This window comes from Artemia sp. Qi Xiang Cuo, chromosome 2 (assembly GCF_049724085.1).
Source record: "Artemia sp. Qi Xiang Cuo chromosome 2, ASM4972408v1, whole genome shotgun sequence".
Taxonomy (NCBI): Eukaryota; Metazoa; Arthropoda; class Branchiopoda; order Anostraca; family Artemiidae; genus Artemia; species Artemia sp. Qi Xiang Cuo.
The window spans coordinates 36,882,977-36,906,448 of NC_142795.1; the positions used below are offsets into that span (position 1 = coordinate 36,882,977).

The 23,472-nt window shown below is 35.1% G+C and overlaps 2 protein-coding genes across 3 annotated transcripts in view; one reads left to right on the top strand and one right to left on the bottom strand.

Annotated features, from left to right (window-relative positions):
* The window catches only part of Srrm1 (Serine-arginine repetitive matrix 1), a 71,364-nt gene that overhangs the window by 39,965 nt on the left and 7,927 nt on the right, over nucleotides 1-23,472 (top strand). The window lies entirely within an intron of this gene.
* On the bottom strand, nucleotides 3,972-23,322 carry LOC148955190 (uncharacterized). Of its 2 annotated transcripts, none has more exons than XM_089100761.1 (8): nucleotides 23,184-23,322; nucleotides 20,325-20,452; nucleotides 14,791-15,005; nucleotides 11,244-11,639; nucleotides 9,484-9,536; nucleotides 7,709-7,906; nucleotides 5,860-6,061; nucleotides 3,972-4,126 (listed from the first exon to the last, which is right to left on the bottom strand). In XM_089100761.1, exons 2-7 carry the CDS (start codon nucleotides 20,449-20,451, stop codon nucleotides 6,037-6,039), a joined length of 1,014 nt encoding a protein of 337 aa, XP_088956887.1. In that variant the 5' UTR covers nucleotide 20,452; nucleotides 23,184-23,322; the 3' UTR covers nucleotides 3,972-4,126; nucleotides 5,860-6,036. The 2 variants fall into 2 exon arrangements, with proteins under 2 accessions (XP_088956887.1, XP_088956896.1); XM_089100770.1 differs by having other exon boundaries at nucleotides 20,325-20,523.

Below are 23,472 nucleotides of genomic sequence, written 5' to 3' on the forward strand. Positions count from 1 at the left end.
AGAGTCAGTATGGTATAGGTGAAGTTTTAAGAGACGAACAGTGTAGTTTTGGAGGGAAGAGAATGTGTCGACATATTTTTCATTCTAGATTAATAATTATGAAGTGTCTGAGCCATCAGACTCCTCTGGTTTGCACTTTGATAAACCATGAGCAAGCGTTTGATTTAGCTGGTAGAAAAACTTTAGTGAAGGTCCTATCCTTGTATGACAATTAAAAACAATGAGACTTTGTCCGATGACAAATGTGAACGAAGTCACTTTTCTCGATGATAGTAAAAATCAATCAATGATCAGTTGTCCAATGGCAAATAAAAATGATGACAAGAAAATGTTATGACAGCTTATCCGATAACAAGAAAAACAATGACAGTTTATCCGCTGACAAGAAAAAAAATGAGTTAGTCCGATGGCAAAAAAAACGACATCCAAATTATTTTACGGTATATTGTCTGGATACGGCTTGTCACAACCAGGCCACTAAAGCAGATAATTACAAACCTTGTTCCAAACTTTTAAGGAAAGAAAAGACAACGCAGTTCGGTTCAATAAATTCAATTCCAAGAGACAATGAGCTTATTGGTAAAAAAAAAGTTCGAAAATTGGCCAATCAGAAAAAAGATTAACAAAGAAGATAAACTAAGTTGAATAAAGAAAGCACTCCAACAATGGATCTAAATGTCAAAGTGTTTTCGGAATCAAACAATCCCTCCAGAAATGTGTGGAGTTTCGCCTTAATTAAGCTGTTTGACGTACAAAAGGAAAATACACGTTTTAGCGTCAAATTAAACTTCCTCCGTTATGACAGATGTGATAAAACCTCGAAATGTCTTCCAGCTTCGCAGTACATTTTAGACCCAAACTTGAGAATCTAGAAAGAGGCCTGAATGGCACCATGACATCCCTTTGTTACCGTCAAAGCGAGTTTCTCCTCGTTTTCTTTCACTTTGTCTCTGAACTCTTTTACTATCCTGGAGGTAAGCATATACATGGGGAGGGGGTCTCTCTCCCTCCTCCACACACACTTCTAGATATTTATGATTTTGCAGGTGTTTTTCACATCCTCCATATGATTTGGCTATTTTTTCTCAAATCTGTCCTTTCCTCTCCTCCAGAATTTAAAACTCTTTAGCTATCCTGGAGGCAGGCATGAAAGCAAGGGTTCCTCTCCCTACCCCAAATCTCATGATTTTGGAAGTGTTTCATACACCATCGATATAACTTGCCTATTTTCTCAAATACGTCCTTCCCTCCTCTCCAAAATTCAAACTCCTTTACTATCGTACAGGCAGGCATGTACACAAGGACCCCTCCTCCAAATCTTCAGATATTTATGATTTTGCAGGTATTTCCTATTTGATCCATATAATTAGATGATTTTCCTTTTTCTCAAATCTCCCTTTCCTCCTTTCGGGAATTTAAAAACTCCCGTAGGCAGTCATGTGCATAAAGACCATTCTTCCCCTAAACCTCTAGATATTTATAGTTTTGAAAGTATTTCTTATATGATCCATATAATTTGACGATTTTCCTTTTTTCTCAAATCTGAAATTCCTCCCCTCCAGGAATTGAAATTCCATAAGCAGAGATGTTCACAAAGATCCCTCCCATCACCCAAACCTCAAGATATTTAAGATTTTACAAGTGTTTCTTACATCATCCATATGATTTGGTTATTTCTCTTTGATCTGTCCTTCCCTCCCCTTCCAAAAATCTCTGGCACCCTCCAAAATCATTTCTTGCATAGCTTCCAGTTTGAATTTTGTCAATTTTCATTTTTTTTAATTAATTTTTTTATATGTTTATAGCCCCCCCCCCCCATTTCTTTATTTATTTTGTTTTCATTGTTGTAATTTTCATGTGGAATTTTGCACATTGACCGTTTTTAGAGAGCCTAAGGATACTTCCATATGATAGTTTCTAATTTTTTCGTCTTTTAATAAAATTGCGACTTGGTTTTTTGGCTAGCGATCGCCTTTCTTTTATGCTTATCTTACCGTAACTCAATATACCTATACCGTAAACAGGGGCCCAGGTGGTCTGAATCCTCAGGATAGAAAAGGCTAAAGTCGCATTCGACTGGTATTAGATCATTCAGGCTTTAGATCATTAATTACGACTTCCATAAACATCATGAGAGTATAGGTAAGCATCATTTTAGGCTGCTAATTGGGCGACAGTGATGAGGGACATCTCCTTCCCTGTATTTTTTTTTTGCTCACCCCCCCCCCCCAGATTTCGGAAAATCCATTTTTGGGGAGTATATGCTTTGAAAATGGGATTTTATTAAAAAAAACAGCAAATTTGCACCCTCCTAGATTTTGAAAAATTCGTTTTACCCCCTCCCCAATGCTTTCATGAATTGACAACACTGACCTAAAAAAGAAAAAGAAAGTAAGAATTGCTTACTAGTAAGTAAATAAATCGGTTCATATCTATGGTTGGCCATTCTGAGGTTAATAATTTTTTGTAGATTCGTTTGGTTATTCTTCCTCCATATCATGTTCTGGCATTTAGAGGGGACATGTTTATGTTAATCCTTTTATTAATAATTGATATCAAAATAAGCAATTACGTAATTAAAAAAATCGCAATAAAGGGTCAAGATAGATTCATAACTATTAGATGAATAGACAAGCAACGTGCTGTCTGTATTTACTCCACACCGCTTGGGAATGATCAAGGGAAAATGTTTACGTTTATTTTTAATGAACATAAATAGCTGTTTTGAAGGTCAGGGTCGGTGGAAGGAGAGGGTCAACTGCAGACAAAAATCTTTAAATAGCTGTTGCACAAAAATAAACATTTCGGGGACATACGGTGGTTCTGGAACCCCACTCCACAGTCATTTGCATACTGTGAAAAATGTACGGTGGACAATCAAAATTCATTCTAGAAACTGACTCGCCTCGAAAAGGAGGATCCTGTGGAAACTATCAGAAATTAAGAGACCTTGGGAGCAATGGCTTAGGGGTTAGTCGTCTGATTTGAATGCCCTCCTCTGACAATTCTTTTTGATTCTGGATCATCTCGGCTTAAAAAAAAAGCTTTCTATTTTTCTTATAAAAAATTAATCTCACTATTTCAACAACCGGTAGTTTTATCATTTTTAAGTTTAAACTCTTTAAACAGTGCTGTTTTGGTGTTTTGATGTTGTGAGCAGCATCTTGACACCAAGATCTGGAATTAGCTAAATCGTGTTTTCGTGTTTCCAACACCGAAAAAGGAGGATCTTTGCACTAAGTTAAATTTGTGAGTTGAAGGTGACAATGACCGTCAAAAGATAAAAAAAATTAATTTCAGAATTAAAAAATTGTACTGGTAAGAAGAGCAGAAATTATGGTAGAGATCATAATTTTCGAAAATTTCTAGTACGATTTATTTGAGTAGCCCTTCGGGCGTTCTCGAGCATACAAAAACAGAAGGTTTAAACACTTTAGAATGGAGGAGGAGTGTTTACCAGAGTTCGACCTCCGACAGCTTCACACAACCGAAAAATTGCTGAAGCAGTATGAACTGAAATACAAAAAAAAAAAAAAAAAAAAAAAAAAAAAAAAAAAACACACACAGAAGCGCTTCACTGAGCCTAATTATTCCGTTCACCGACTGCTGGGATAGGAACTTCATACGGGAAATTAAAAAGGCATTTATCGAAATGTTATTGGCGTTTCATTACTGTCTGTAATTTGCCCTAATGAATCTCTCAATATTAAAACGAACCCTTTTTAAATATCAAAAATCAATACTTTCATAAAAGCTTAAATTCTCGAAAAAAAAAAAATAGTGTACAATTCAAGTTTTGTCTAATGCCGTTTTAAATAGCCTTAAAAAATTATAAGTGACAGCATCTGGGTTTTTACTGTGGTCTTTAATTTCAGGAGCTCATATGTTGAATTTTATCTTTTCGGATGAGCTCTATAGCTCCCTGAATATTCCTTAGTATCCAATAAAAGATATTATAAAAGGAATGAAAATGTTACTATTCTATTCAAAAGAATATTTTATAAAACGATCACCGCAATATCAAATTTGTTTATTCAGCTGAATCCCTTCTTAAGCTTCTTAACGCCTTTTGGCGCAGATTTTCTTCTAGTTCTTCATCAACAGACATACTCTCACTTTCAGAGTCCTGGAACAAAAGATCAGTTTTAATATGGTGCCTGATTACTTTTGCTGAGTCGGTATCACCATAAAAATAAATAACCAACTATAGCTACTCTTTTAGCATGGTAGGAGCAACTCCCTCTAATTTTGGTGAGAAATTAAAAGTGCAGAAAACCCGGGTAGGCTGTGGTATATTCTGAGTAGCCCTATTACATATGTAAAGTCACTTACTTTTCTATGTAGCAGGATTCACGGTGCTAGGAATAACATTGATATGCCCTGGTCTTGACAAGTCTTTATTTAATATACTATTATCTAAAACTTGTCTTTTCCATGGGGTGTTATTTTATTTAAATACTAGCAGCAAAGCATGTCGGATTATAGGCATAACAAACAACAGCAAAAGAACCGTGACTTATTCTTTAATGAAAATCGGCGAAGAATTTTTTGAGCCCCCCACCAACACAAAATTCGGAAACACCTTAACCAACCCCCCAAACAAAACTTTCCTGAAAGTTGTAACTCCATCCCCCAGTCGTGAGACAAAAAAGGGTAGGTTCAATAAAAGTACAACTTTGAAAATACTCATTCCCCCTCCTTACCTCGACTTTTACCCACAAATGTATTCTCAATTTTACTTTTTACTCCTTAAGGGAAAAAGCCTAAACTTGGGGTCGAACCTGTGATCTTGAGATTAAAAAACCAATGATCCACCATCTAAGCTAGCCAGGCTTTTATCATAATTACACAAAAAATGTATAAAATACAGGTTTAACAAAAGCCTTTTTGTTACTTACAGGTACACATTGCAATAAGAAAATCGAGATCCTCAGCTGCAATACTATACCCAAGAATTCTTGATACTTTAAAAATTTGTTCCATTATTTCTTGAAACTTAAATGCAATACACTATTTTTTTACTTCTTATTTTAAATTTGTCCCTCCCCCCACCCCTATGAATTCCTGCACATGAGCCTGATTCTCAGTGTGTCTTAAATTAGAGCAGTGCGCGACAAGAAGTATATATTGTTTTATGCAGTACTTGATTCTTAATTTAGTTCATAAATACAACGCTGGACAGTGGCGTTTTATCTTCTCAAGATTTCAACTTTACTTTCTATCTTATTAAAGACAATCGGTTAATCAAATTCAAATGGAAGCAACACTGGACCAAAAATTGTAATTATTTTAATAGCCGTGGCGTGCAGATCAGAGGGAGAAAGGAGGGTACTTTCTGTGAATGACCCAAAGGGGCCCAATTTCTTACAAAGTTTAAAAAAAGTTGAATAATAATAACAACTTTTTGTGTTTTGACTCCTCCCAGCCCTGCCTATAAAATATTCTCTAATAGCCCCTAAGAATCAGAATTGTGTTTAGTTATGAATGTCAACGATTTCTAATTAGTAATAAATGGTTCACTGACAACAAATAAAAAAATACTTAAAAACAAATCAATAAAAAACAACAAGTTTCAATGCATAACAATAACTGAAATATCTAAGTTGCAGTACTGACAACTAAGATAGATAAGTACGGGTTCAAATTATGACTCTTACTCAATAATCCTTTTTTAAACCAATGAAAGAGAGGGAGAAAGAGAGACAAAAAAAAGATAGAGAGAGAGAGAGAGAGATAGAGAGAGAGTGACAGAGAGAGAGAGAGAGAGATAGAGAGAGAGAGAGAGAGAGATAGAGAGAGAGAAAGAGAGAGATAGAGATAGAGAGAGAGAGAGAGAGAGAGAGAGAGAGAGAGATATACCTCTGACGACGAACTCGATTCTCTTTTCTTCTTTTTGGATTTCTTCTTAGCTTTTCGAGCTGCCTTCTTTTTAGCCCTTTTCTTTTCCTTTCTTCTTCGCCTTCTTTCTTCTTCACTATCAGTTGAAGTAGTCGTCTCTGAACTGTCTTCAGACTCACTTTCAACTTTTTTTGTTTTTCACACCACCTTCTCGTCTTCCGAGCTAAAAATTATAAACTAAAATAAAAATTAAAAAATAAATTCAAACCAACATACAAACCATTACATTTCCTTGGAAAATTACATTTTCAAAAAAAAAAAAAAAAAAAAAAATATCTCCCGTGTTTTTTTTAGGCATTAAATTTCGGGGCATTTATTAAAAAAAAAATGCGAAACAAAAGGTTATTATTTTAAAACTTTTATTAAAAAAAAATACACACTTATTCAAAATACATATACATAGATGTAATGTGACATTTGCAAGCCCGATGATAAGCATGACACTGTTCAGTTGATAACGAAAAAAAAAAACCTAAAACGGTTTCTCTAAAAAAAAAAATGGGTGGAGTTTATTGTTATTTTTTATTAATACGCTTTCCGTTATTGTTCATTTCTGGTCATCACGGAAGCTGAAGTCTCCTACCACACAGTTTCCTCAAAGGTTTTATGATTTCAGTCCATAGCAAGGACCAAAATTTTTAGGTGAGACCCAGAAAAATTAGAACATGGAGGTTTGAAAGTACACCCTTTTCTTACCCTCCCTCTCTTCTATGGGTTGAACCCGTATGAACTTATGCTTATCTTCAGTTTTAAAGCTTTATATTTGTGTAGCTTAATAATTTGAACATAACAAAATAAAAATAGACCCACCTTTTCAGTTCAATACAACAATTCCTCTGTTACCGAAAAAGTTCAAGGAATACTAATTAACAAAAAAGTAGATTAGCATCTAAAAGGGTTAGAGCCATAAGTGTAAAAGCTAAAAAAATAAAGAAATTATAACATAATAGCATTATGAGTCATTCATCTGATTCCATTAAACAAATTGCGGAGAAAATAAAAGGCAAGAGATTCATTTCTGGGATTGATTTTAACACAACCAATCCTCCGACAAGGAGAAAACTGGAATTTTGGGTGTTTACTGATGTGCTGATGGAGGCGGAAGAAGGTCCTTAGGTCCTTTCTAGTATGGAAAGCAGCCTAAACTGAATTAAAAAAACCTGCTTAGCAAGCAGCAAACCAGCAGCAATATGTAAAAAACTCTTGTCAAATTTTTAGTATAGCCAGATAAAATCATTATACTTTATTGCAATCAACTATCGCAGGCTAAAAGAAAAAAAAGTAGCCGAATTCTGATCCCATAACTACGACAAAAACAGTTGGTGATAAAACTAGAATATTTCAGATTTGCTAGATCCTTATTCGGCTACCCAATCCTTATTATAAGGACAATCCTTATTAATATAAAACGCTAAAAATTAGTCAAAATCAAACAGCGGAAATGGAAGTTCGTTACTGGTAAGCGCACTGATCCTCTGCCGGTGAAAATGTTCCCGATTCCTAATTTTTGCAATAGCAGATATTTTATCAAGATATTTTTGGGAAATAACTCCCAAAATATTTAATTTCCTTCCGTATCAAAGGTGAACGAAATCAATCTGGATCCAATTGTACTTATTGGCGCTAAACGTTTACTGGAACGCTGTCATGCTTATCACAGCAACTAGGTTTTGCGTCTCTACTTGTTTTATATAATCCTAGCCATAAAAGAAGGAATTATTCTTAGTGACATCTATAGTTCAAGAGTTTTATATCTCCGAAGATACCACCCGGAACTGGTCTACTTTAATAGTAAAGCATAGATGCCTACCTTGACACAGATTCACTCTTCCTTCTTCGTTTCACTTTCATCTTCCTAATCTCTTTTTCTGGACTTGACTCTTCAGAGCTTTCCGTAGAGCTTTCTTCAACTGACGAAACACGACGTTTTTTGAAGTGGGAGGTGGTGACACCGATTCTGATCCTTGACGACGTCTTCAGAACCTTTGTCACTTCTACAGACTCTGACCTAAATATAATAAAATATTAGGAACATTTATCTAAAATCTACGCTGATTTTACCAGGTTTTATTGATTTATATTATCAGTACCTTTTAATTTTATTCGTCTTTAACAGTAATTATATATTGTTCAGTGTTGAAGGATGGGAGAGCTTAACAAAAAAGCCTCGAAACAAATTTTTTCATATACTCCGTGTAAGGCCTGTGTGCATAAAAACATTACTACTACATCAACTCAGTCATCAGAAAAAACATCCACTCTATAAACTTCCGCTATTTTAAACCATCTTCTGGCAATTTATTTTGTTTATACATCTACGAGGAATGGCAGAAAAGAAATGAGACCCATTTCTATTTTACCAGTTTTTATTTTCTTCAAATATTAATGTTATCCCCTTCAAAAGTTCCCATGGGCAGCAGCACACATATATAGAAGTTGTTTCCAAAGTTGGAGGCAGCACTGGAAGCCTTCAATTGGTATGGTCTTCAGCATGTCCATTATGCTCTTTTGGATGTTTCCTAAAGTCTCAGAATGACATAATTCAATTTAAGAAAAATAAAAAAGTCACAAGGACCGAGGTCAGATGAATCTGGGGAGGGGGACAAAAAATTCTGAGGTCAAAGATTCCGTTTTTGAGAGAGTATTGTGATATAGGGCGTTATCATGATGGAGCATTCATTTGTCTGCGATGACCCTTCTTCAGAGCTTTTCAAGGATGTCTTTATAAAAATAAACTTCGTTAACAGTTTGTCTTAGAGGAGCAATATCTTTGTCACAGAACAAATCAGCCTTGGTTTTGGAATTGAAGGCCTTCCTGAACGGTCTTTCAAAAATGATATTTGCCAGCAAAACACTTTACTTTGGGAATTGCAGTGTTGCCAGTTTCATCACTTTTCTGCCAAACGTCGTACAAACTATTCATGTCAAATTTACATTTCCTCTTTCTAGTGCAAGTTTTAATACTTTATGTATTACATAGGATACCATATGTAAGAATCCTAAAGTACGAATAAGGCTTTAGGTTAGGTTTACACCGAAGGTGGTTTAACCTTGCCAAGCAGAATCCGATTCAGTTTCGGAATATCAGGAAGCAGGAATCGCTTATGATTTTTGAATCGATCTTACCCACTTTAGCTTAAAATAAGGTAGATAAATCAATTCAGACAGGCTAATCCAAAAGAAAAAAAGATGGAAAAAAAGAAGAAAAGATGAATTCCTTCAAAGAAGGAACATCATGAGACATGAATTTTTTTTTATGAAATAGCTATTAGTCGTCGTGAGCCCCATTTTTCTTGTATGGCATGCTTAGTTGAATATAAAACTCAGTCTCAATCTTGGTTAAAAAAAAAGAAGAACAAAAGGTTCGACTTTTTTTTTTTACATAAACACAGCAAAGTAAAAAATCTAAAGAGAAAAAAAAATGAAACCATAAGGGGTTTGTTCATTTTCAATATAGCTAGCAATAGTTATTGACAATAGTTATTGACGTTGTTTCCTAATTCCGCATTTTATTCGATTCTAATTATACCAGAGAAACACTCAAGGGGCGGTGGCCAAAACACAAAAAGAAGGTATTACAAATACCTTTGACGCTGCTTTCCTTTCCTGAATGGCGACGGCGTCCGCGATCCTCGACGCTTTAAAAAGAAAGAATGTTATATAGGTACAATAATACAAATAATAAAGAAAAGCACAAGAAAAAGAAAAAATCTTGAAATTATAAGGTGAGCAAGGGGGAAACAACGCAATTCATAGCAGATTCTATTCTTAGAAGATCCTCGACGCTTTAAAAAAGAAAGAATATTATATGGGTACAAGAATACAAATAATAAAGAAAAGCACAAGAAAAAGAAAAAAAATCTTGAAATTATAAGGTGAGCAAGGGGAAAACAACGCAATTCATAGCAAATTCTATTCTTTGAAGATCCTCGACGCTTTAAAAGAGAAAGAATTTTATATGGTTACAAGAATACAAATAATAAAGAAAAGCACAAGAAAAAAGAAAAAAAAAATCTTGAAATTATAAGGTGAGCAAGGGGGAAACAACGCAACTCATAGCAGATTCTATTCTTTGAAGATCCTCGACGCTTTAAAAAAGAAAATCCATTCTTGAAAGCCGGGGTGGGCAAGGGTTTGAAGATATTTCAATAAAGTTGTAAAGCGCCGTATTACTTTCGCTAGATATAAAACCAAAGGATTTCAATGATTTTCAGCTCAAATCAAATATAGAATTATTCATCCTTTTTGGCTATTTGAGCTTATTTCTTCTTTATTGCGGACCAAATAAAAAAAAACAAAAAACAAATAGAGATATAAGATTAAGCGAAATTCTCACTTCATTATTAAGATTTTATTTCTCATTATATGTAATGAGAGCCACAAGAAAAACTAAGGAAGTCTAAATTTTCAAGCATCCAGCCACACAACTTACAAGCAATAGTGATTATCATTATCTGAGTATTAGAACCTCAGCACTCCCCCACAAATAAAGCCAAGGCATCTTTTCGCAAAACAATAATATTGGCCATATAGGGCCAAAGAGCTTTAAAAACTACCGAAAGTGCACTTATATAGCCTCCAAGTTTCTGATAGTAGAGTTATTAAACGTATGTAGTTAATGTCCCAAAAAATGAAAGGTTTTCAACACAGTAATCTAAAAGATTCTTAGGAAAATCATCATCTATATACAGTACTGAATAGTTGCAGGTCGGAAACTAAGTGAAAGGTTGCAAATCTTTCTTCGAAGGATGGCGAATCTTTCGTCAGAGGATTGAAGGCGGTGGGGGGGGGGGGTTGAAGCCTAAAAAAGTACATTTAAGGCCAACACATGGATGAATAAATGACACCAAAATGAACAGAAACTAAAATGAATTAAAAATGAAACTTAAAAATATCAGATGGATGGATAACCAATGAATCCTAAAATGAGAAGAATATACATGAAACCAAATTAAACTGAGAATGAGCAGAACTTCTTACGAGTAAGACAGAGGATTTAAAAGGGCAGTCGGTTTGCTTTAAGGTTGGGCTGATTAATTCTTTTCATTTTATTTTCAGGTCTTTCAAATTAAACTTGTTCATCCATAGCGATATTTATTATTTCGAGTTCGAGTTTAAAATTTGTCTCAATTTCTGTTCGTTTTCGGGTCCATTTATTTATCCATAGAAATACTTGTTAAATTTAAGTTCGACTTGGTGATTCACTTTAGTTTCTGTTCGCTTTAATTCTGACTTAATGCTTAAATATTTCTTTTGGCAAACATATATTAAAATTTTTTCCAAATAAATAGATGGATTTTTTTTTTTTTTTTTTTTTTTTTTACAGCAAAAAAAAAGAAACCTACGTTTCGCCGATCAGAAGGTGAAATAGCCCGAATTCTTTTTTCTTGCTCTCTACGACGTGAGCGTTCCTTTTCTTCTTCTCGTCTGCGACGCTCCCTTTCTTCACGAGCTTTTTCTTCTTCCCTTTCTCTACGACGCCGCATTTCTTCACGACGTATTTCTTCTTCTCTACGAATCCGTTCCCTTTCTTCTCTCTCTATGCGACGACGCTCAATTTCACGTTCACGTTCAATTTCTCGTTCCCGCATTCGTCTTTTTTCTCGTTCCCGACGCTCACGTTCACGGATTTCACGCTCCCGTTCTCTTTCACGCTCTCGTTCTCGTTCCCGCTCTCGTTCTCTTTCCCGCTCTCGTTCTTTGTCGTGACTCCATTCCCTTTCACGGCTGCGGTCCCGCTCCTAGAATTATCAAAGAGTAGTATAAATTACAGATAGCAATATTTTGAAAAATAATTAAAACGAAACAAATTACACATTTTATTTTAAAGATTAATAAAAAAAAAAAAACCCCACTAACATAACGAACAGAAATAAAGCCATATAATAACAAATAAAAATTAATACAAACAGAAAAAAAAACATCGAACATACAGGATAATATAGTAATTACTAAATAAACTAGGGTGACCATCCATAAATTTTCTAAAGATCAGAGCGTCATTTGCACTTTACAAAAAAAAAAAAAAGAAAAAAAAAGAAAAAAAAAAGAAAAAAAAGGAAAAAAAAAGCTAATCAAGGATTGCATTATATTGAAAACGATATGTAATATTAACAACATGGTTTTATTTATCACACTACACCCGGAAAAAAAAGAAAAAAAAAGAACATATTCTCAATAATCAAGATTACTGGCTACTAATAGCCAATATTGGAACTAATAATAGCAAACGCGTTGTTTAATGTGTAATTATATTAATTCCTTGAAGTCTCGACAATTCTTGATTTTTCAGTGTTACAATTATAAACGAGAGTATATTTAAATTATATTTTGTTTTCAGCAAAGCACAAATGGCGCTCAGGCCTTTAGAACGTTTAGAGGATATTACACTTACACCTAGTCTGATTTGTGGTAATTTCGTTCGTTTCAGGATTCATTTATTCATCTATGATAGTATCTGCCACCACTGCGTTTACTGCGATTATTCACTTTGATTTCTGCGTTTTGTGGGTTTGGTTTATTCATTGACAGTAATTTCTCTTGGGTTTAAGTTTAAATTACTATATGAAATTATTTCTCTTCATTCTAGGCTTTATTGGCTATTTACTTTTCTTTGAGGAAATTTTCTTTGGATGGCGCTTATTTTAATTCTGTAATTCATTTCTGTTAGTTTCTGATTTATATAGTTTTATTATTAGTTAATATTAGAGGTAATTGTAATGTTTTTTCGTTTTTTCTGCTTAATAACTAAAATGTTGGATCGTACATTAAATTCTGAATACATTGAGTAAAAGCGAATTTTGGCAATAAATTTACTATGGAATTTTTGGTGGGCGGAGAGGGAATTATAACTCGCATGAATTGAAACTGTACGTAACTTTGAGTCTTCTACAGGACTGAGGCCCCCCCTGACCCCCATCCCATGGACAACTCTGAATATATGCGTACCTTAATTGATCACATTATTAAAAGTACCTTTTTATTAAGACATTCTGTTGTAGGTGTAGTTGTAAAAAATGCAAGTTCAGGTCATTACTTTTTTTTGTCTCAATTGAGTCTTTTTTATAATGTTCATCAAATATAATGGGTCATTTAGAAGTGGACAACAATAGCAAACAATTATCAAATTAAAAAGAACTACCTGCCGAGGGATTTGTGCACTAAAATCATGACAGACACTATTCTCCAGAATGCTAAAAAGTAATAAGAAATTCAACAATGCATACTTGCATGGCCGCGTTGCTCATCAGAAATTCCAAGCACCAGAGAAAAGGACTCACCGTTATAGATCCCTTCTAACTAAATACATAGCCGAAGACTGCTACGTATCATTTTTCCCATTCCGTGGAGGGGGGGGGGAGCATTTTCTTGACCCTGGTACAGGCTTAATTCCAGAATAATCTAATTTAAACTGCCATTACACGAGCCTTTGCGAGTAGACCCCAGCGCCACGCCGGTGCATCGACCGAACGCCGCCAACAAGAGGCTCAGTTGACCGCCACTGAAGTGTCGCAACGCTGTTGGCGCGTCACACGCGCACCTACGCCGGTAGAGACGGCGGCGTTTGGCTGACTTTGAATTAATTTTGCAGCAATTCTTTATTGCGTCAATCGCAAAATCGTAGCCTTTCTTTTCTCGTGTGGTTAAGCATTTCAATTTTCCTGATTAGAAATCAAGCAGGGCTTGCACTATCCCCGAATTTTCGGGGATTTCGCCGAAAATCTATGTATCACTCCCCCAAAAATTGGTTCCCCGAATCCCCGAAAATCACCCGATCACGGTGCCACCCCTAGTGATTTATCACTAGTGACTACCCCTGCCAAATATTACTTTGTAAACCATTATTCTTCACTACTCTCTTGTTCGTTTATTTTCGTCTCAAGTGTTACTTTACATATAACCAGACAGATACAATTGCAATATACATGGTTCTTCATATGTTGACAAAAGTATTGTCTTTATGAAATCAAATAAAAAAAACAATTTTTTTGTTTCCCTGCCTCAACGCCTCGCTCTTTACGCTAGTTTTTTTTTATTGCTTTAAAAAGTAGAGTGGGGAATAAGAGTCAAACCTTAGCCTAAAGAGCGAGGCGTTGAGGAGGGGACAGCCCCTTTCATATACGGAATAATTGCTGTTCGTTTTAAGTTTTAATGTCGCTCCTTACTTTCAGTTATAAAAAACTAGTTTTTTATTTAATTTCTCAACGTTTGTCAACTATACAGGTTCGATTTTGGCTCACCGTGCATGAAAAAGTAAAACATAGTTTGCATATTAATTTTGGCAGATTTATTGCGGATATGAACGGTCACCCTCTCCTCAATACCTTGCTCTTTACGCTAAAGCTGTTAGCACTTTTGAAAAGCTTCCCATTCTAATTAAACAGCCCCCGTGTTTCAATTTTAGTAAACAGTCAAAAGTTTAGCGTAAAGAATAAGGTATTGAGGAGGGGGCAATCCTACATACATGGCAGAATTTCTGTTCGTTTTTTAAATAATGCCGGCAAATCTGGCTCACCCTCTATAAAAATATACCCCCCCCCTCACGGAAAAATCCTCCGTGGAATTTTCATCCAACGTAAATTGCACCCCCCCCTCAAATTCCCTCCAGCCAGTTCCTTCCTCACTGAGAATCCCCCCCATCTGTAAAATTGCTTGTGGACGATTCACCCTGAAAAATTATCCTTAGCATTTTTTTCATTGGACTTTAATCTCTAATCGGTTTCTCGATCACATCAGAAATGCCCCCATCCGTGAAACTGAAACTCGCGTTCACTTTAAAAGTAAGGAAAGGCTGATAAATTGCTTTTAGGCATATTAAATGTGGATTAGAAACACCAAAAAAGGTCAAATTTATATACCATTCTCGCTGAGTCATGGCAAACGAACACTTACTTTTTTAGACTCTCTCGAGTATTTAGGAGATCTTGATGGTCGTGGTGATATAGTCCTATAGCGAGACTTCGATGCCTCTCTCGAAGTCTTAGAGCGCCTCGGCGACTTCGATTTTTCTTTCCCTGATTCAGGCGAACTGGCTCGGGTTCTGTAGCTCCTCTTCGCTTGAACACTGTCCGGCTTACGGTCTATTGACTTCTTGTCCGCCTTCATTTCTGTAAGCAAAAATTAAATAAAAATAAATACGGCACATAACTATATGTCTATGTGAATAAATGAAGTGACTGTCATTGTCTTCCTTTCCATCCTCAGAATTTGCAGCTAAGCCATTCAAGGTAAAACACACAAATTTATGCAGAAGAGTTTGAAACAGTTTATCTATCCGTCTATGTTTCTAATTTTCCGATGCATTTGTAGCTAAGCTATTCAAGCTAGAAACGTGAAATTTTTACAGAATACATTCTGGAACAACGAGAATGCAAAGTAGTCTACAAAAATCGGAGGGAAAAAAATCCCGAGAATATGACCTCATAACAAGCAGGCGGGGGGGGGGGGGGCAAAACCCGAGTTGCCGATCGTAGCGAGCAAAGCCAGGCGAAAAAAGCAGGCAAACATGACTCTATTGCTAGTATACAATACATATATATCCAAGTACCTATCTCCCCGTCGTTAGACTCAAAAAGAGCTCAACGTAAAAACCGACGTGGAATGACGGTTTTTTTGTCACCATTCGCTTGTTACGTGTCAGTAGCTTTGCTGCCTTTTTAATTATACAACTTCAAATGAGCTGTTAAACAAATTTAAAGAAAAGTCAACGTGGGTAGAAATGAAGTTTTCTTCAATCTAAGCGCTCTACAACTAATTCTTGGCCCTTGTTCCATTCCCTAGAAAGAATTAGAATGAGCTTCTATTTTTAAACCTAGAATTTTGAACTGGCAGTAGCTTGACTCGCTTAGTAAAAAACAGTTGCTTCCATTCTGAGTGCACGCACACCAAACACTAGGTTTATAACCAGAAAACATGGGAAAATGAATCGAAATGGACATCTGTGATCTCATTATATCTAGGATAACCAATAAAAATTTCTAACACCATAGGCAGCCTAGCGTACTCTAGGAGTCAGCACCGTTTTTGTTTTTCCTTACTGTTTTCAGATCATTTTTTTTATTTGAAAAAAATAAATAACCCTTTTCTCAGCCCCGTTTGTTTCTTACAGTTTTGCTGTTTATGAGTCTGGTGAATTTTATTAGATATGCAGTACTTGCCATCTAGCGAATATCATTTCGTTTTCTGAAGAATAGATTTGCCACTGTGAAAATTAATCTAACAGTAAAGGAGTCTTATCATTAAAGCAACTAAAGCAGTCTAATTACATCTGCACCTATCTGGTTGCTCACATCGACATAATTAAATTGGTGGATTCGATCTTTTTGAACTATCTGCAAGACATATAATCTTAGTCCATCCATCACAAACAACATAAAATCTTCGATGGAACAGCACTCTTACCATGATAGAAATGGATTCTGTCCAAAAATAGCCACTCTGTGACTTTTTCAATCGAAACCTTAGTGAAGCTAAAATCAGAGAGCTCGGACTTCACAGCAATGTACAGTAATAGCTAGTCGATATAATTATGTTTCAGCAAGCAAAGTTATGCTGATGATCAAAAGATTACAGTTGTTTTGTTAGACTCCAGATACGAGTATTATGACTGAATCAATCAATGACTATAAGCTGTTCAGCACAGGAAATATTTTTCGGCCAGACCTAAGTTAAATATGATGCTCTCCAAATATAAAAGAAATGGCTTTTTAGACCCTGCAATTTATGAAAAAATGAACCATATAGACAGAGTCAGTTCGTGAGCTAATCTTATTTCTCCAGCAATTTCCGAAAAGCTCGAAAATATTCAGAAGCGGGCATGCCAAATAATGCTTGGGGCAAATTATACATCCTATGAGGACAGCCTGCAGAAACTATCTGAAAGGCGCCACGATCTCACAATGCGTTTCGGAAAAAAATGCCTAAGCTCTGATGTCCATCGCAAAATATTACCGGATTTCCAGGAATCACAGATCAGTCGGCCAAAAACATGTAGAGGAGCCCTCACTTCGTCGTGCAAACTCCTTTGTCCCCCACCCCGAAAGGCATCAAAAAGGTACCTATCGTCGTTTGTTCCATACTTCGTGAACCACTATAATGAGGAACTAGTTGAAAAGGAAATCTATAAAAAGTTGTGAAAAAGTTTATTAATTTTTATATTTATTTATCTGATCTCATGTGTTATATTTTCTTGTTGTTTGACGTCCGCTGCTAGCTATAAGCTATTATGGAAATAAAGAGTTATTATTATTATTATTATTTCCGAGCAGAAAAAGGAACAGAAGAGCTCACTCAAATCCAATCTAACTCCACATCTTTTCCTATTGACGTCGCTCCTACTTAGACAGGGACTAACGAAAATGGCACCGGAGACTCCAGATCAAGAAGACACATTGTTTGCTAATTTTATCAACATGACAGCACTACGGATGAAATCTCCGAGACAAAATGCGAGTAATATAAGCAATTTGAGCACTGCCCGAGTGACAGCCAATATTGTCAGGACATATGGGGAGAGTTCTTGTCTTATTCAGCAAGAGACGAAGATCAGGAAAAAATAATTCAGATCCGCTAGAATTTTAGAGGGACTACTTTTACACTTACCCCCAATTAACTGAAAAATACATTCATCTCCCAATGCATTTAGCAAAGCTGGGTACTCTACGCAAAAACAGTGCTCACAGGAGACTGCAAAGTCACTTGAACTTCCAATGTTTTAAGTGATTAATTTAAAAAACTTTCCACAAAACAAGATTTTCAAAGAAAAGTAAAGAGTTCCATTAAGCCAAGAATGAGCAAACATAAAGTCAAATAATCTTCCAAGCGTAAAACTATCACAAATCCCTATCAATAAATACATGAAACTCAAAACAAACAGAAATTAAAATAAATAGCCGAGTCAAACTTACGAGCAAAAGTTAACATGAGTAGGGCTGATAACCCCTATGCCTTCTCAAGACCACAAAAAACTTTGCGCTATTAATTATAGAAAAAAAAAACAGAAAAAAAAAAAAAAAGACCGTGGATTGTCAGTTTAATTGACATATTCTGACATTTCTTCCAGCATGTTTTGATCATTTTTCATTTATTAAAATAAGAAACGTGAAAACACTTATAACGTATTTTATTTTCAGTAAAGCGCAAACTGTGTTCTAGTCTTCACAAGGCATAGGGGTTATCAGCCCTACTCATGTTAATTATTGCTTATTTTGAGTTTAATTCGGCTATTCATTTTAATTTATGTTCGTTTCGAGTTTCACTTATTTATTGATAGTGATTTGTGATAGTTTTACGCTTAAAAGAGTATTTGACTTTATTTTTGCTCATTTTCTAGAACTTGTCTTCTAGAAAAAGTTTTTTAAATTAATTTCTGTTCGTATTTTATTGACATAGTCTTTTCATGGAAAAAATAATATTGTATATCTTTTCACTTTTCTTTAATAAGAATCCATAGTATGGGTTGCTATCTGTATGTTGGAGACACTTTTCAACAATTTTTATTCCTGACGCAAACAGTATTTTTTTATTTTGATTTATAGCATCTGAAAATGCCCTGAAAAATAAAACTTAATATCATTCCCAAAAGATTCTATCTATGCTCTTTGATAACCTGGATACACCTAAACTCTTTTTATTTATTTGAATTGTAAGAGCAGAAGTAGTAATAGTAGTATCCCCAACAGTTTCAACTTAATATCCCCAGTCATTCTCGATATATTGTTGAAGTTTCTTATTGACAACTATAAACACAATGCCTTTTGATTTATTTTAAAGCATAATGGACCAATTGCATAACTGTGGGGGGTTGACATACCTAATATCCCTAAGGACATAGTTGCTGGACCGTTCTACTATGCTGAATTTTTTTTTTGACAGGATGCATTTGGAAAATGAATGGGCTTGAGAGAAGGGCTGCTTGCCCTCCAATCTCTTGTTACTCTTAAAAAGGGCACCACACACATGTGCTTTAATTGGAGTGCAGAAGGGAGGACTTCCCCCTTCATATATCTAGTAAAAATATTTTAAACAAGTAAAAACAAAGCTAAAACATTTTAAATGTATTTTGTTCCCAGTTAAGTGCAAATTAATTTCTGATCTTGAGAAGGCATGGGGGTTGTCAGCCCTGCTCATGTTAATTTTTGCTCGTTTTGAGTTTGACTCGGTTATTTATTGTATGATTTAAATAAACAAAATATGTTTAAAATGTTTTAACTTTTTAAACTTAAATACATTAAAAATTATTCAAACTTTAAGGAATGTATATCAGTATATGTGTATTAAACTGACAATCCGCAGCCTTTTTTTTTAGTAAAGTGCAGATCATGTTCTGGTCTTGAGAAGGTATGGGGGATGTCAGAGATATATATCTTATATGCCCCCAGGGTATAACTTACCTTGCCCTCAGGGCGGGGGGGGGGGTGGATTGTCATCCTCAAAGACATAATTTCCGACCCTTTCAGTTACGTTGAACAAAACTGCTATTTCAAAATTTTGATTGGATAGTTTGGAAAAATGGTGGGCGTGGAAGGGGGTTAGTTGCCCTCCAATCATTTTCGACTATTAAAAAGGGCACTGGTCCTTCCAATTTCCAATCGAATGAGCTGTTTTCAAAGTTTCTCCGACAACAAATGGCCATCTGAAATTTCATATCATATGCATTTCGGGAAAATACAAGGTGTGTGTGTGTGTGTGAGGGGGGGGGCAGGATATCCACTCTCTGATCACTGTGAATCTTAGAAAGGGCACTGGAACGTCTGATTTCCCATCAAATGAGCCTTTTCCTTACGTTTTACGATCATACATCGCTATTTACTTAGGTCCTTTGTATATTTTTTTATTTTAATTAATCTATAACCATGCATGTTTAATTAACTCTCATAAACCTAAAGACCCCCCCCCCCCAAAAAAAAGAGAAAAAAAGAATTCACTGGAGATAAAAATATGTGAAATGGTACAAAATTGAAAATAGATAGTTTTCCATTTACAGTATTTCTTAATAGTGCAGCATGTCCCTCTGTTACGTGAACACCGCATGTGTGACAATTTCGGAAAAATCGAATGAAGTGTTTTTCCTAAAGCATTTATTTCAATCCGAACCGAATGGGACAGTCCAAAGAATCTTCAGAATTTTACTATCGTTTTATTAATAAAAGGCATGTCTTAAATTTCCTTAAAACCTGAAAACTATCTTCAAACCTTTTGTCACTTTCGTTATAAAGCATACTTTTTACATTAATGTGACTTATCTATGAAACCTATCAAAATCCTGGTTTATGACTCCTACCTATGACCCGCACAAAAGAGCTTAAAATAATTTCTCCTGAATAGTCGACACTCTTCGAAGTACGAGGTGTTCCCATAAATTCTATAATTTAACGTTATTACTTTTAGCACAACTAAAATCATCGAAGTAAAAAGCAAATTTTTACCTTCTTCGGACCCGGAATCCACATAAGCATTCCGGTCCTTCTTCTTCGGCTCAGGTACATCAGGGCTTGTAGATCGGCTCTTAGGTGGTGGCCTTGAAGGTGATCTTGAAGGTGAACGCAGCTCCATTCTGTTGAGGAAAAGCGAGTGTCTTGATTTCGTCACTATAAAAGGATGGTCACGAACGGACGGCAAAACCGCCTAGAAATTGACAGCTCGGTAATCTAAATACATTTTTTTTTTATTTAGTTTTCTTTTCGCTTTACTTCAGAGGTTTATATTATACTTTTCAAAAGGTTAAAAATAAGTCAGTTAATTATTTAGACTTTGTAACGGGTAAGAGTTATCTCTGTTTTCATGCGAAAAAAGGATGAACGAAACAAAATACATCGGCTTACTTCCAGCTTTCAATGTGGGATTCTATCGAATTTACAATTCCAATTTTATTTTTATTGAGAATAGTGTCTTTTAATTCAAATTTTCCAAACAATTCTTTTTTTTACCGCTTTTTTGTTAGCTTGGGAGAACATACATATTGATCGATTGGTGAAAATCGGTTGGTCGAAACCATGCTTTGGCATTCAATTTAAAAATTCAGAAACAAAACAAAAATATTAAATGTAATTAAAAGTTTCAAAATTCATTTCGAGCAACGATTCAGCTTGTTTAAAAATTTTACCAGGCATTGTTACCAAAAGTCTTTTGGTGGACAATATAATCAAAACGTAAATAACGTATGCTTCTTAAACCAAAATTACGCACAAAAACGTGCGACGGCCATATTTAGCTACTAAGCTAAGCCAACCAATCACTGCAAATTTTGATTGAAGAGGGAGTGAGAAGAAGGAGGGTCTCAATTTAACCCGATGAGTCATTTCAATTTTTATCTTTCCATCCAAGTTTAGAGCAAACAATTTCTTTTACTGTCCTCTCTTTCAGTTAAGTAAAACCACCTAAATCACATTTTATGTGGACAACATATTACTCATTACGATAATCCCCAATTTTAGGACAAATTAATTAGTAAAACAAGATAAAGCTCAACAAAATTATGCAACATATAAAGCTGTATACGGGATTGATTACGATTAACATTACTTACGTATTTTTTTTTACTGACTTAATCCGTATCTTTCATCCATGTTTGAAAAAAGGTACGTATAAGGGTTATTCATTAATATTTTAAAAGTGCGTCTTAGTTGCTCTATACCAATATCAAAGGTTTTACACTTGTAAGCCTTGAAAGTCTACGATGTACAGATAACGATATATATACCATACCATAGGGCAGCCCTATACTGATGCTTTGTCCAAACTGTATTTTTTCGATTAGCTGCATGATAGTCGGACGTCACACGTGAACCTGAATTAGAGTTGCCGCCTCGTTTTCGTTTAGTTATTAATAGAAAATCAGTAATTTCCATCAGCTTTACTATGTCACTCTTTAAGACAGTACATGGCGAAGATGAATCTTCACATATATAACTCTTTGCCTTTATAGTCGTGTAGATGCTTACACTTTTGAAATTTATCTAGTATAAGAGATTTGACCAATGATTGTCATAGGGTCATTCTCAAACGCGAAGATGAGAGAAAAAAAAATCTAGAGACTAGAAATGGCTACAAGAAGGATTTGTCGGAACTTAGGGGGATTGTGGCTATTACAACCTTTTTCTTTTTTTTTGGCTCGATACATTTGTCTAAATCTAAGTGAAAACTACACGAAAGTAAACCACGCTTAGACCACAAAAGAAACGGTGCAATTATGAACTATACCTTGCTTATGCACTATAAACTGAACCCCGTGACATATTTAAGACTATGTTTGTAAAAGTATTTTACCTATTAAGGCCAAAAAATTTGAAAATTGAGAATTTTTCACGGAATGATACATCATCAGTCTTGTGGAGGCACAGTGGATTTGACTTAGCTTGGTAAAACGGGACACAGAGATAAAATCTGGCTGTAGCAACACATTGCAGGGCCGACGCAGGGACCTTAGTAGTCGCAGGGACCTTAGTTACATCACCATCTACATTTTCAATTGTTTGTTGTTTTTTTGTCACATTAACTAATTAGTTTGAAAAAACGGTTAAATTGTCAAATTACATTGAAAAGCTGTCAAATAACATCAACAAAATTAGTAAGAAAAAAAGAATCCAATTAATGGTCAATTAGTAATTAAAATATAGTCCGAAAAAAGGAAACTTGTTTAAAAATACCCGAATTAATCACTTATGACCTTTACTTTAAAGCGTTTCACGTAAAGTTTCATCAGTATTAAACAAACAAAAAAATGTTTGACCTTTAGATCGATATAAGATAACCTTATTAGCTTCAACTTGAAAAAAAAAAACGACAAAAAAAAAAAAAAAAAGAATAGAAAATTTTTACTAGAAAAGTAAGAACCAAGGAAAAACTAAGAAACAAATAAAAGAGAAATTTGCAACCCTGATTTTCATTTGCTATTCAGTTGCTGCGGACGTTCTTATCTATGGCCTAAGAAATACGTAACCCAGAAACTTAATCAGAAATGCTTCAAAAAACACATTATCAAATTTATTTACAAGCTTTTTTGTCACGTTCTTACGAGTCGGACAAAAATTTCAGGGGGTTTCAAACCCCCTACTTCCTGGATACGGCCACGTTTCTTACAGTTTCTAGATAAACGTGCCAGTTATGCATACAACCGGTGAGTTTGTACATTCAGGTTTAAATATGTTAACACCAAAATAAACTAGAGAAGTCTAGATTTTAAAAAGCCTTCATAAATTTATCTTACCTCAAAATGGTTTATATGGTCGAACTAGAAGAAATCAAAAGTTTATTAATGCCAATATTTATTACCTAAAATTACTTACTTAGATAATCCATTTGTTTCTATTACATCAAGCTCCTTTGCTTTCTCAGCTTCTTTTCTTTTTTCTCTTCACCCTTCATCCTCTCCTTTTCTTTCACCTCCTTTTCCTTTCTTTCTCTTGACCTGCTCCTTTTTCGTTTCTCCTCTCTTTCAAGTGATCGCTCTCTTTTTGCACGTTCTTTCTCCTTTTCATGGCGGTCGCGAGTCTCCTTTTCATGGCGGTCACGGGAACGTTCTCTTTCCTTTTCATGACGATCACGGGAACGTTCTGCTTCCTTGTCATGGCGGTC

What these genes read in the sequence shown, in the direction of transcription:
- LOC148955190 (XM_089100761.1), bottom strand. Translation starts at nt 20,451, where the DNA reads ATGGAGCTGCGTTCACCTTCAAGATCACCTTCAAGGCCACCACCTAAG. An exon ending in AAAGGAAAGCAGCGTCAAAG is followed by an intron (nt 7,907 to 9,483) that starts GTATTTGTAATA and finishes TATTATATTTAG; the next exon opens with GTCAGAGTCTGTAGAAGTGA. An exon ending in AAGAGTGAATCTGTGTCAAG is followed by an intron (nt 6,062 to 7,708) that starts GTAGGCATCTAT and finishes TATAATTTTTAG; the next exon opens with CTCGGAAGACGAGAAGGTGG.